Here is a 14,514-nt window from a genome sequence, read left to right on the forward strand (position 1 = left end):
TGCTGGGAATACTGAGGAGCTCTTTAGAACCTGACAATCGTCCTGTCCAAAAAGGACCCTAACACTGTAGACATTAATTCCCAAGATACAGGACAATTCCCAGAGGGGATGTGAGTGCTAGTGCACTAATGACTAATAAGAATTCAGCCACATAGCGACACTAATTATCTCTGAACTACTAACTACCCTGTTTCCCTGAAAATAAGACATACCCTGAAAATAAGACATAGCATGATTTTTCAGAATTTTTGAGGATGCAAAATGATTTTTCAGGCTTTTTGAGGATGCTTGAAATATAAGCCCTACTCCAAAATTAAGCCCTGCTAACAGTTAATTAAAAAAGTCAATTTAAATAGTTTCCAGGCAGCTATACATGTAAAAAAGTAAAACCTTTTAAACAAAAATTAATATAAGACACTGTCTTATTTTCGGGGAAACACGGGTAGTATTTTAGAGCAACAAAAGTTGGTAAACATCTAAAAAGCACACATTAAAATGTTGCAATAAAAGTTACGTTTTACTACTGGAAGTAGTGACTAAAGGGCTTTTCATTTTGCTATTTGGCAAAAAAAATTACTTAATTGATTTATTCATACATTAATTTGGGTCATTTGCTTTCTAGTATAGGGAACTGTAACACAGCTCCATTCAAGTGAGTGGAACTGCGTTATCATTTCCTGCACCGCTGGGGGCCTTCACTGTCCTAGAAAAATCAACGAGGAACCCATCATTCGGATAATCAGTGGAGGGTCTAAGCAGTCAGATGACAATCAGTCTATACTATCAGTCATTCAGAGAGAAAACCAGCAAAATTCTAGAAAATCAAAAACATTTGAGGAGATTTATCAGTAGTATCATATGGTACAATAATGTAGAAATCAAGAAAAATGGGGCAAATTGCACCAAATTTCTAAAAATGACATAGGTTGCATACTATATCTAGCGCAATTTGTTAGGCATGATCAGGGGCGTAACTAAAGGCTCAGGGGCCCTGATGCAAAAGGTGAGTTGGGCCCCCCCCCCCCCTCTATCTGTATTTGTACCCGTACCCATACCTAAACCATGCTGCACAGAGGCATAACTTGAAGCTTCTGGGCCCCAATGCAAAACCTGTAACAGGGCCCCCAACTATAATGCTTTACTTATAGTACTGGGCTCCCTATATGGAGAAGAGAGGCCTTATGGGCCCCCTAAGGCTCCTGTGCCCAGGTGCAACCGCATCCCCTGCATCCTCTATAGTTACGCCCCTGGGCCTGATAAATACTTCCTCATAACTTGTGCATATTAGCACCAATATTTTGGTGCATGTCTTATTGGGGTTGTACCATGATAGAAAGTTATTCCCTATCCACAGGATAGGAAAAAACTTTCTTATCGATGGGTGTCTGACCTCCACCGATCTTGATTACAGGGATCCCAAAATGTCCCTGCATGAATGGAGTGACAGTTGCATATGCGTGTTGCCACTTCATTCATTTCAGTGGTAGGACTGGAGATTGTCAAGCACTTGAACTTAGCAACTTTGGTGCCACTATTGAAATGAATGAAATGGCAGCACACATGCATAACTGTCACTCCTTCCATGCAGGAAACTTTGGGGTTCTGGTTCCCGAGATGGGTGGGAGACACAGCTGCGGCAGGGTATAACTTTTAAGTAAATTTGAGCCTCTTTTTATGACTGTTCTTAGTAGCACATTTCCAGATATGCCAAAGTAAGAAGTGTCAAATGCTCATCAAAAATATGCCAAGTATAGCCACACTGCGTAATTTGTTTTTGAAGATTTTCAAAATTGCATTTTGCCCCCAATGCATGACTACCATTTTATTCTTTGGGAACTGCAGAAATAATTGATATTTCAATACATCTCCCAAGTATAAAGACTTGCTGGCCGTGTTGGAGGATTGGGATCATGGTGAGGTCATGGCTTCACCCCTGGTCCACGTGATCCTCACACCAGTGCATGCTCAGTTCATTTCATCTCCAAACACAGATGGGGACATTTCTCTGTATATATGTGGATGGATTGGTCAGCTGGGAGGTATGCATCTTAGCCAGCCAATTAGCAATCATCTTTACACATGTATTCTGGCTGCCCCTTTATGAGAACACCCACTTTATGCTCTTTCTAAAAGTGTTTCTGGTCAAGTCAGTGGCTTTTTCTTCCAGTCCTGCATCACTGTTCAGATAAGTCTGTCAAGTTATTTATTCTATCTGGGACATTGTTACATCTTGATCCCTATAGATTTGTGGCATTAACATCTAATTTTTACCAACTAGGGAAAGTCAGGGCTGCCTTCAGGTTCCTGATGTGGGGTCACCCTTATCAGGGCGAGCTCTCCACTTTTAAGTAGGGTCTTCTACATTAGTTTGTTAGAGTTATATTCCCCCACTTCTTGTTTTCCTTTTTGACTATTTTGTGTTATCCAAAAATACATTGTGTGTATATATTTGTCCTTTGGGAACATGAGATTTAAGTTTGATCTGGACGTAACTAGTTGCGTCCGTTTCGGACCTAACACTGAACATATTTTCTAAGGCTTTCAGCTTAATCGGGAGAGTTAATTAAATATACATATTGACTTCCAACCCATGCTTTTATCTAAAGGACATTAAAACAAAATCTTCATCTGGATTTAAGCTACTTGGAGATATTGTAAAATGACCCCACTTAGCAAGACATGTTTGCTTGCATCACTCTTTTAATTAAGTAGTGTGATAACATAGCAATGGCCTCAATACTCCACAGTAGCCAGATATTAATAAGGTGGTGTTCGGAATTCAGTCGTAATAATAACTTTCACATTGGAAATACAGAAGTACTGTAATTTAGCCCTCAGTAGGTTTAAGAGATCTCCTTTCACTGTGCTACAGTAGAGTGGATGAAGAACATATTCCATTTAACTAATGGGATTTAATGAGTCTCTTCAACAGTTTTGACCTTCTTTTGGTGTATGCAGGTCAACTCTCTTCCTTATGAGCCATGTAATGAAACACATAACATCTATATAATCTACTGGAAACCTACTGTTCGGGGGCACTGGAATACTGTCAACACCAGCATTGAGACCTACAAGAATAGTCACTTAGGAGTACATTTAACTAATGACTCCACTGGGCTTAGCAGGTTACGGTAGGCAGTTTCACTCCCCATATACTCATTGTTACATCATGTTTTAAACTAGAAGACAGATCTCTTTTAATGTACACTTACAGTATTCATTTAATGTACATTTATATTGCCCATTCTTTTCAGCAGCTTTTGAATGAGTATAGCCAGTTGAACTATTGAACCGAGACAATCATTAGGTCGGACTATGATTTTGCTGACGTCATCAAAATGTTTTGAATTCGTATTGGTATAAATTGCAATCTTTAATAAAATTTGAAAAAAAAACATGGTGTTATGGCTGCTGTCCGCGATCAACGGGTCTCTCTCAACTCCCCATCCCCATGGTCATCGGCATCCTCCTGGTTGCAAGGTGTGCAATGTGCATGCATGCTAAATCTGCCTCTTAAAGGGCCAGTGCACATGTCCAGCTTTTCTGTGCTCTGTCTTATCTCAGTCATTCACGGATAGGTGCCTATCCATAGTGCCTGAGAAATAGCTTCCTAGTGGTTCTGTGAAGCGGTGTCTTTATCCTGCTTGATTCTCTGTTTCAACCCTTTGCCAGATTACTCAGCTTTCCTGAACTCTGCCTGTCCTGACCATGGCTAATTATACTGACTGTGCTGCCTGTACGTTGCCTCCCTTGACCTTCTGCCAGATTACCATTTAACCTGAACCCAGTCTGTTCTGACTTCAGCCTGTTAAACGGACTATTTCCTTGTCTGTTCCATTGGTAGCACACTCTGGTACCTTTTGACCCATCAGAATCAGCTGCCATTGTACGGAGACTATTTCGGGGAAAACAACCTTGAGTTTCTCCACAACAAAGACCTGATCCCAATAAAAAATGGGTAGCCCAAAGCCAAATCAGTCAGTGGCACAGTGGCTCCATGCTCACTATATTACAGATTAACACATCTCTACTAGAGATGAGCGAGCATGCTCGTTTAAGGCAAATACTCGAGCGAGCATTGCTCTTCTCGATTAACTGCTTACTCGACCGAGCAAATGCAGGGAGGGGGGTCGGCGGGCGGTGGGGGAGGAGAGTGAGATCTCTCTCCCCCCCTCCCTGCTGAGCCCCACCGCTTTTTCTCAGATGAGTAAGCAGTTACTTGAGAAGAGCGATGCTTGCTCGAGTATCTGCCTTAAACGAGCCTGCTCGCTCATCTCTAATCTCTACCTATTATTTTTTTACACTTCAAACTCCATTATGAAGAAGACAAAGTGAAACGTTTCTATTCACAAAATAAAGCTGCCAATATACTAACCTGTTATATTTTTCTCTGTGATGTACTACAGTACTTGTACTATTCGGACTTGAAAGTAAATTTTTAGCTTTGTTTTTAGGTCCAAAGTTTTGTGCTGATTATCTTTCTTATGGTTTGGAGCTCCGTTTTTTCAAATACCGAGCTCAAAATATACTGCATACGCAGAGAGAGATAGAAGATAAAAGTGGGTCTGCCCGCAGCCACTATGGGGAGCATACTATATAGTGCTTCTTATTGAATTCAATGCTAAAATAGTATTCAGTAAGCTCCCTTACTGGCAACTTCAGGCCGCTAGAGTTAGATTGTTATTTAACTTTGTCTATACAGTGAATTTGGTGTTCTATATCAGGAGCTCTAACCATTATATACATTGTATTACGAAATAAATCAGCACAGAATTTTTGACCTACTTAGATAAAACATGTAATTGTGTTCAATGAAGACAATCACTTTAAGCATATGAATATAACTGTAGACATAGACTAAAAACCCAACAATGCAAACTAAACGCAAATATTAAATCCCATAGAAAGTTTTGGTGACCTCAACTCACCTTGTGCTTCCGTCTGGATTTTGTAGAGTTTTTCTCAGTGGTTGCGGCTGGTGTTTGAGGCTTGTGTTTGAAAACTTGGTCTCTGGTTTCATTCTTTAAGACCTCGTTCTCAAAAGTCTCTTGACCTGGTATTCTAGAAAGCAGACTGAGGTCTATTTTTACCCACAAAGACTTAATCTCTTCAAATTCCCTCAGTGGTGATAGAAGTTCATTTTGAACCACAGGAAGAGGAGAAAATGGTTCCTCCAGATCATTATGAGTTTGATCAAGTGATATACTGCTGCTATTGCTGGTTAAGCTGCTAACACTTAAGATGTTGCTGCTACAGTCTTTTGATTTAACTGGATTTGTAGGACCAGTGCATGTCTTTGATAGCTTGACCTGAAGGACTTCTTCTTGGTCAGTGTTTGAATCTGATGCTGAATCAGTTTCGATAAACTCCCTAGACTTAGGGACTATTTTACTTGCCCCTCTTGCTTTCCTTTTCTCTGATGCACTACCTGTGCAAGTCCTTTGCTCCTTTCTCGGAGCAGTTTTAGCAACAGTGGCTTTTGTCCTTGCTTTTGGTGGCTCTTGGTTTTCTCGTACATCTTTTTCTTTGGGAGTGCTGCTGGTGGGGTTTGGTTTATTCCAAGAGTAGTCCTCGGCACTTGATGTTCTTTCAACCTTTTTGGGTTGTTTCTTAGCAACAGCTCTTTGTGGAGTGGTTTCATTGTGAGCTGGTGACTTTTGTTTCGAGGGTTTTGACTCTGGAGGTTTTTGGGGTACCCTAGGTTTGCTTTTCTCTCTAACTGGACTCAAGAGCTCTCTATCTTTGGGAATGGAGTCTGACTGAGAGCTGACATCGTTGAGTTCTCTTTTATTTTCTTCTTCAATCTGTTGGTTATTCTGAGGCTCAGAATTATTATCTGAATGCGCATCATTTTGGTTGTTGATTATTGTTTTATTATGTGGATTTACTTTATTTAACCACTTGTCTAGCTGCCATTTATTTGTAGACGGTGGTTCTGGCTATAAAGAAAACCAAGAAAATATTTCAGTCTTTACAAATGGAATGGATAGAAGAATATTTGCCTTTAAACAAAAGTTTGATCTTTTTCACAAAACAAGCTGGCTTATTTATAGAAATAGCTAATTAGCAGGCACATTGGATGCTTGCGTTAATTTAAAGCAGTGCCCCAGAGAAATCTAACAAAACAAAAATGCTAAATAATAATGATACATTTTTTATAATGTTAGTTTAATGGAATCTCTGTTGAATATTAGGCAAACAGAACTCATTGTTTGTATACCATAGACACAGAAGTATATTTAAGGCGAATGCATGAATAAGGTAAGCCAGATACACAAAGATTAATGAAGAAACATGCCAAAGTGGAGAAGAAACAGAGAAGCCTGCTTATAGTCAATGGGAGTTATAGAAACAGCTGTCAGGTAGCGAAACCCCCCATTCTTCTGAAATGTAGTGATTCCGGATATGGGACAATAACCAATCAAATATTGATGGCATTTCCTAGTTGTATGTTCCTTTAGTGCTACAAATTATGATGTGCACAGTTAATAATGAATAAAGTGGTAGCCACTTACATAACTTCTGAAGAACAAGTATTACAGTACATAACGTTACCTCTGGGGTTGCATTACGGTTTTCTTCATTACATTCACTGTCACTAGAGCTGCTCTCGCTATCAGAATCTGATTCTGAGCTGGTTTCAGATTCGCTGGAACTTCCCGAACCTCCACTTGAATTCACTAAGTTGGCACCATGAACTGTTGTTAAGGGAAGGCCACTGGAAAAGACAAAAAGTTCATGTGAATCTTAAATCAAGTGTTAATGTAAAAACCTAACCACAAAGTAACAGTAAAAGTTATTTAAACTATAAATATAAGATGTTCTTCAAAATTCACCAAGGGCACAAAAATTAAACTACAGCAATAATTATTTTGATTATAAATTGACAATATTCTAAAAAAAACTAGATGAGAAGCTGTCAAAACCTCATCCTTTAACTTCTATTAGTACCCATAATATACAAAGGTTTGTGTGCATTGAATGTGAGCCAATCGGGTTGGACCATCTATGACCCCATTGGTCGTTAGGCTTCATATCATCTGTTCAAATACTAATATGTGGGAAATAGAGATGAGCAAGTATACTCGCTAAGGCACATTACTCGAGCAAGTAGTGCCTTAGCCGAGTATCTCCCCGCTCGTCTCTAAAGATTCGGGGATCGGCGGCGGGTGGAGAGTGGCGGGGGAGAGCGGGGAGGAACGGAGGGGAGATCTCTCCCTCCCTCTCTCCCCCCCCCCGTTCCTCCCCGCTCTCCCCCGCCCCCCACCAGCCCCCGAATCTTTAGAGACGAGCGGGGAGATACTCGGCTAAGGCACTACTTGCTTGAGTAACGTGCTTTAGCGAGTATACTTGCTCATGTCTAGTGGGAAACCATGTGACACAATAAATTGACAATTTACAGCAAAACCACAAACTGGAACTAACTTTAATAATGAGCTCACCCAGTGGATTGTAAGTGTGTTTCCAAGATCTCCCCACAAGTGCTCGGAAAAGAGCTGCAAATAGATTTTTCACATCCATGAATCCTTCATTGGAAGAAAGTTGGCATTTCATAAAATATTAAAAAACAGCCAACACATAAATTTTGAGCATGTATAATCGTAGCAGATTTGAGTGAGACAAAACACTCTGAGAATAGCTCAGTCAAATCCATCATGAAAAGTTGATGTTCTTGAAAAATGTAAACATTATTTTCTTGTGATGTTTTATGAAGTGATAGATGTTTTTCAATAAATGATTCATGGCCTTATGCAGAAAAGAATTCTGAGTGAAACTGTGCTCTGACTACATTCAGATTTCAGACACATTCTCATGATTAGTAAAATGGACCTAAAGGGCGATATAAACTATAAATTCCATTCCTTCTTTCACTCTAGCCCCCCGAATGCAGTTTTCAAGAAGCCATATGAAATAACAAAATGTTGCAGGGCTGTTCGGGAGACATGGCCAAACTGATACCCCTTTCCTGCCATCCGTTCCTCTTCTAAAGCTACTACTGAAGCTGCACCAGCTTCTGCTCCAGACTTCCTGCTCAACCCATTCCCCAAATTCAATTTGCACATAAAACTGGTAACTAGAGATGAGCGAGCATACTCGCTAAGGACAATTACTCGATCGAGCATTGTCCTTAGCGAGTACCTCCCTACTCGGAAGAAAAGGTTTGGCTGCCGGCACGGGTGAGAGGTGAGATGCGGCAGTGAGCAGGGTGGAGCGGGGGAAAAGAGGGAGAGAGAGATCTCCCCTCCGTTCCTCCACGCTCTTTCATGTCGCTTCCCGCCCGCTGCCGGCAGCTGAATCTTTTCTTCTGAGCGGGCAGGTACTCGCTAAGGGCAATGCTCAATCAAACAATTGCCCTTAGCGACTATGCTCGCTCATCTTTACTGGTAACACAGAAAACCCTCTGTTTTCTTTCAGCTACTTTTCTCTTCTTTCTGGTCCAAGTGCTGAAGGGAGTTTCTGTATAATGTAACATGAGAATCACATGGAACTTGCATTTCGGAGACCATAGTGGAAGAATAAATTGTGTTGGCAATTAGTCTTCCTTGTAGGTCAATTTTATAAAAATAAAAATTCCCTTTAGTTTCAAACTAAAATCTAAGTTAAAAACTAAGTCCCTATAAACTGAAGGGGGTTGTTTTGATGCTTTGTACCTTTTTTATATTATAAGGCCTCCGGAATGCATTGGGCGAGTCCCCATGTACTTTATTATTGTTACAATAAAGACTTGGTTTATAGAGCAATTATGAGGACTACCTTCCTGAATATCCACTGGTGATCTATGGATTTTGGTTGTACTGCCTGCCTGGAGAGGGGACACAGCTGTGCTCTACTACCATACCTTGTGGAGTAAGTATACAAAATTACCATTTTCTTGTGATTTCCTTACTTTTTTTCTTTTAGACACCTCTGAGCGGCAGTTTATATGTCTTTTTCTTCTATAAATGACTATCTGTGATCAATACTTTTGGGACCTATGCTCCAATGCCCTCCGATTTGGATGTCAAAGCAGTTGGGGTGCCCCAACTGCTTTGACAATCATACCAGGCCTCTTTGTGTTGGTGTGCCCATTTCTTGGGCATTACCGCTATGCCAGGTAAGTTTATTTTTTCATTTATAAACCATTCTGCAGAAAATTGTATCTCTGTCCAGTTTTTGTGCTAAGCGTGTTTTCAACACTCTATTCAGTCATTCGGTTACATCCATAGATGGTGAATAGAGTGGTGGATGCACACCGGCACACCACTCACTAGGGAAATTCGAGCTGAATCACTCTCACGATCCCTGGGTGTGAAAGCCCCAGCCAACATACCTTTATCACCTATGCTGTGGATAAGTGATAAATGTTTTTGGTAGGATAATCCCTTTAATTAATTTAAACTGCAAGCTCAATTGTGGTGAACCAAAGGTAAATCTATAGTTATACAGGACTGTGCAAAAGTTTTAAGCAGGTGTGGAAAATAATGCTACAAAGTGAGAATTGTTTTAAAAACAGGAGGAGTCTGATTGGCTCCAAATTTATTCTGCAGCCAGACAACAACCCCAAACATATATCCAATGTTGTTAAGAACTATCTTCAACATAAAGAAGAACAAGGAGTCCTGGAAGTGATTGCATGGCCCCACAGAGTCCTGATCTTATCATCCCCTAGTCTATTTGGTATTACATGAAGAGACAGAAGGATTTGAGCAAGTCTGCATCAACAGAAGATCTCTAGTTAGTTCTCCAAGATGTTTGGAACACCCTCCCTGCAGTGTGCCTTCAAAAACTGTGTGCACGTGTACCTACAGGAATTGATGCTGTTTTGAAGGTAAAGGATGGTCACACCAAATATTGAAGTGAATTACATTTTTTTTTGTTCAGTCGCTTTGCATTTTGTTAATTGCCAAAAAAACGAATAATACTTCTATATTTGAAAGTATTCTTAAGGCTCATTTACATGCAAAGATAGATTTTGAGCGATTGTTTTGCATAAACTGCTAATGAACACTGATGTCCATTAGCAGCTTATCACCTTCATTTGCATGTAAATCAAGGTGGTATGTTCTCTGTATTCAGCTCCTTTGTTCTGCCTAGGGGCTGCAAGCTGAATATCATGTAATCAGCAGCTCCCGTGGAGAATACAGCACCATGGACAGCAAACACAGCATGCGGTCTGTGTTATCATCTCTCTAGCTGAATGATGGATTTTATGCTTACCTAAAAATCATTCTTCAGCCAGAGAGTGAAAGATGGGAGCAATTAAACACAACAATTATCGCTCAAACGATGGCTTTTGAGCGAATTTTGAGCGATATCGTTGTGTGTATATGGACTCTACAGCATTTTATCCACACCTGCTTAAAACATCTCCACAGTCCTGTATATTACAGTATAGAATGTGCAGCAATTTCATCCTATATATTTGAATTGTTTCCTTGACATCCCAAAAAACGAGTGACACCACCTAAGTCGGAAGTCTCTATTAGATATTACCATATATCATAGTTTGACTGACAACAGGTAACATTTAATAAGAGTGGCATTGCCTATAGGAGTAAATCAAGTGTCATAGTCATCCTTATACACTCTAAACAACCAGAGGATTACAATTTGTAAACCCTTCTGTTTCTCATACAAATAATGTAGGCCGTGTGAATTATTTATGTTTTTTTTTATATATTTAGAACTGCATTTACAGCAAAACACAGCAATATCATATTGTATTATTACATATGTCACTTCCTATCCTTCATAATTGCTTTATAACAAACATCCTGACTTAGGATATAAGTAAATTTCAGGAAGACTTTGCACTGAATTATTAATGGTCACACCAGATTTATGTAAAGCTTCAGTGTTTCAATAGCTGAATGAATAGAACAGATGCTAACAGTTTCTTAAATTTTAATCACTACAACTTGCTATAAATTCTCTGGAATCCTGTCAAACATGTCATTCTGGCAGCATTAAATACTTATTGGAAATGACAAGCATTTCTGATAAATACGGTGAAACTAAACCCATAAAATATTTATAAGATGATCTATTTTGAGAAAATTTGATTTGTTAAGATCAGGTCACGGGGGGCACGAAATGTTGTAATTAGAGCCGTGGTAAATCAAATAGAAAAGTTCAACTATATTATGTTCTGGATTATGTCTTGGGTGATAAGAACAGTGAAGGTTACTTCCAAATCTACAAAACTGAGGTTCCCACGACATTCTCCTATTTTGCTGGCATTTTGTTACAAATATACTTATTTTAACTACAATCACATAAATCAGGGCATCACATTGTCTGCATGCCATGGACTTTGGAATGGATAGGCATTAGAAATGAGCGAGCACGCTCGTTTAAGGCTGATACTCGAGAGAGCATCGGTCTTTTCGAGTAAATGCTTTCTCGTTCGAGCAAGATGCAAGGTGGCGGGGGGTAAGGGGGAGCGGCGGGGAGCAGGGAGAGAGAGAGATCTCTCTCACTCTCCCCCCCGCTTCCTCCGCTGCCCCCCTGCATGTTCCTCGGATGAGTAAGCAGTTACTCGAAAAGACAGATGCTCACTCGAGTATCAGCCCTAAACGAGCGTGCTCGCTCATCTTTAATAGGCATCATTGCTTTGTCAGTGATACTTTATGTGTATATAAAAACAAACTTAGGCCTCATGTCCACGGGCAAAAGAAGAATTAAAATCCGCAGCAGATTTCAACTCTTCTCCTGCCCGCGGATCCGCATCCCATAGGGATGCATTGACCACCCGCGGGTAGATAAATACCCGCGGATGGTCAATAAAAGTGATTTAAAAAAAAAAATGGAGCATGAAAAAATCTGGACCATGCTCCATTTTCGTGCGGGTCTCCCGCGGGGACGGCTCCCGCGGGCTTCTATTGAAGCCTATGGAAGCCGTCCGGATCCGCGGGAGACAAAAATCGGAATTTACTCACCCGCTCCGTTTCTTCTCTTTGCCGCGGCGCCATCTTCTCTCCGTCGCGGCCGGATCTTTTTTCTTCGGGCCGGCGCATGCGCGGGGCACGTCACCGACGTCATCCTGCGCATCCGCCGGGCCGAAGAAAGAAGATCCGGCCGCGACGCAGAGAAGATGACGCCGCAGCGAAGGAAGTATCCGGAGCGTGCGGGAGGTGAGTTTATTCTTATTTATTCTTATTTTCAACGCTCATGTCCGCGGGGCAAGAGGGACCCGCTACAGATTCTCCATGGAGAATACGGAGCAGGCCTGATTTTCCCCATGGACATGAGGCCTTAGACCGCCTGCATGCGACTGGGTTTAAATTGGGGAATCCACGATCGTCTACTATGCAGATAATCCGCGGTATTCCGCACCAATTCAAACCAATAGAGCATCCACATGTCCGCTAACAAAAGTGCACAGCGACTGTAATTTTCCGCTCGCGGAAAAAAAACATCGCAGCATGCTGTATTTATGTGCGGATACCACGCGGACGACTTCCATTGAAGTCAATGGAAGCCATCCAACTCACGGACATTGCCAAAAGGTTGTGGGAAAAGCAGGAGTTTAAAAAAAAAAAAAATCTGTCCAATGGCAAGCCGTCAGGACCATTCGTAGTACAGATTATGAAGGAAGAAGGCAGGTACGCGGGGTTGCCGCCCGGGTCAGAGCAGCAGTTCTGTATGTGCCTGAATAATAATTAGTATGATCATGTGAAATGCCCTGAACTCACTGGTTTGTATCTATTATACTGATTCAGCTTTCTTACACTGAGGGGTTAAAAAGATGGGCGTGACTTTGTCCCGTTATGTGGCCTTAAAAATTACGGACGCATAACGAGACGAAACAAAACCGTTGATTTCAATGGTTTAGTTTCCACTTTCGGGATTGTCAGACTAATTAATACTATGCCCGAGAAAAGATAGTACTTGCCCACATAGGTAATAGTATGTGCAAGAAAGATAGGGCAAGACCTATCTTCCTGCTTTTTTTTCAAACTGGCGTGCACTAGTGTGAAGTTTGAACAGTCCAGAAAAAAAACACTGGTTCATGCGCTACTATGCTCCATAGTATTAGAGCATGCCCCATGTATTTTTGCCCTGAAGGGGAAACTGTAGATTCACCTAGGCATACAAGTGTGGAAGCAACCACAATCACCAGATCAACAATAATGATACACTAGTAAAGGTGTCTGGACCCCCCATACAACTGTGAGTAATGTCATAGGGCAGTCATGAGACGTTGCATCAATAGACTAGTTGGGTGTCAAAGCTGTCTGCGGAGAAGAAAACTTTCCAGCCAGCTTCATATTGTTATATATAATGGGCACCGGGGAGAGCAAAAACTTCATCTCCCATAACGCCCCACTGCCAGTTACTGACCAGTGCACATTCACAACTGTACAAACTATGTCGTCATTATAGAATTTTAAGGCACTGAGCAGGCCTGACCACTAGAACAGCAGAGCCCACAGGTTGCATCTATTGGATACCAATAGAGAACAAAGCGGGGTTTGGGGGGCCCGCAGGTGAAGCAATATCTCTGCAGCTTTGTATAACAAGTTATAACATTATAATGCAAAATTATATTTTCTTGCCCTATGAAGCATATAACTTTCACTTTGAATAGCCAGAATACCCCTTCAAGGGAAATTTCCTAGCACACAGTAAGCCTGTCTCAACTGTCACCCTTCAGTTCTTCTCTCCTAGAACATCTAGGCAACAAAAATGCCCAAATAGCACAGATGATCCCTAACAAGTAACTTTACTATCCACAGCCTCCATTGGGACCAACAAAAATGTACCCCCATATGAGGATCAAATGGAGTTTTTGAATGAGACACTGGGCAACAAAAAAACCAAAGCATCATCATTGACACAAAAGTGGCTAACTAAGCCGTTCTTCAACCATTTGTTGGTTTGATTTTTCGTAATCCTGCTCGATTATATATTCATATATGGATGCCTTTTGACTTCTGTGGTCAATAATGGCCATAATTGTGATAAAAGTAAGTATTCCAGTCATTGGATAGTTAAAATGTCTTAACAAAACATGTCCTCCCGAGCAATGAGAATGTTAAAGAAGTTTTCTGAGATCTGTGTTTTACATAAAACCCAGCACCCCTGCCATAAAATAACAAAAGGCTTATATTCGCCTCCCCTTTTCCTGCTGTTTTCTGCTTTCTGTGTTTGTGTACAGGCTGCAGTCCCATGGGACATTATGGGCACTGCAGCCAATGACAGAGCTCAGTGATTGAGCACCGAGCTCTGTCATTGGCTGCAGCACTGTGACATCCTGTAAACAGGGTAGGGAAGCCAGTGAATATGATGTCAGAGGGGAGACCTAGGACACAGCAGGAGCGAGAAGAGGTAAGTAGAAGCCTATTTGTTATTTTATGGCAGGGGGAGCTGGATTTTATGTAAAACACAGATATCAGAAACCCCTTTTAAGTTCCCATTTCCTAGTGCTATCGCCTCTTTAAATCACTTACATGAGCCAGGAGACGGGTATAGTACCAGTCACTAAGAGGATATTCATCTGCTTGAAAATTTGCACTTGTTAATACAAACTGG

At 41.1% G+C, this 14,514-nt stretch overlaps 1 protein-coding gene across 2 annotated transcripts in view; it reads right to left on the minus strand.

The window, feature by feature from the left end:
* The window catches only part of AFF2 (ALF transcription elongation factor 2), a 520,583-nt gene that overhangs the window by 52,279 nt on the left and 453,790 nt on the right, over window positions 1-14,514 (minus strand). The window contains exons 10-12 of one of the 2 annotated variants that reach the window (XM_066581792.1): window positions 7,443-7,496; window positions 6,556-6,718; window positions 4,929-5,939 (exon numbers count right to left, since the gene is read on the minus strand). In XM_066581792.1, the coding sequence (XP_066437889.1) occupies window positions 4,929-5,939; window positions 6,556-6,718; window positions 7,443-7,496 (1,228 nt within the window). The remainder of the gene's footprint in view (window positions 1-4,928; window positions 5,940-6,555; window positions 6,719-7,442; window positions 7,497-14,514) is intronic. The other variant, XM_066581793.1, reaches the window with a different exon arrangement.

Source organism: Eleutherodactylus coqui, chromosome 10 (genome assembly GCF_035609145.1).
Source record: "Eleutherodactylus coqui strain aEleCoq1 chromosome 10, aEleCoq1.hap1, whole genome shotgun sequence".
Taxonomy (NCBI): Eukaryota; Metazoa; Chordata; class Amphibia; order Anura; family Eleutherodactylidae; genus Eleutherodactylus; species Eleutherodactylus coqui.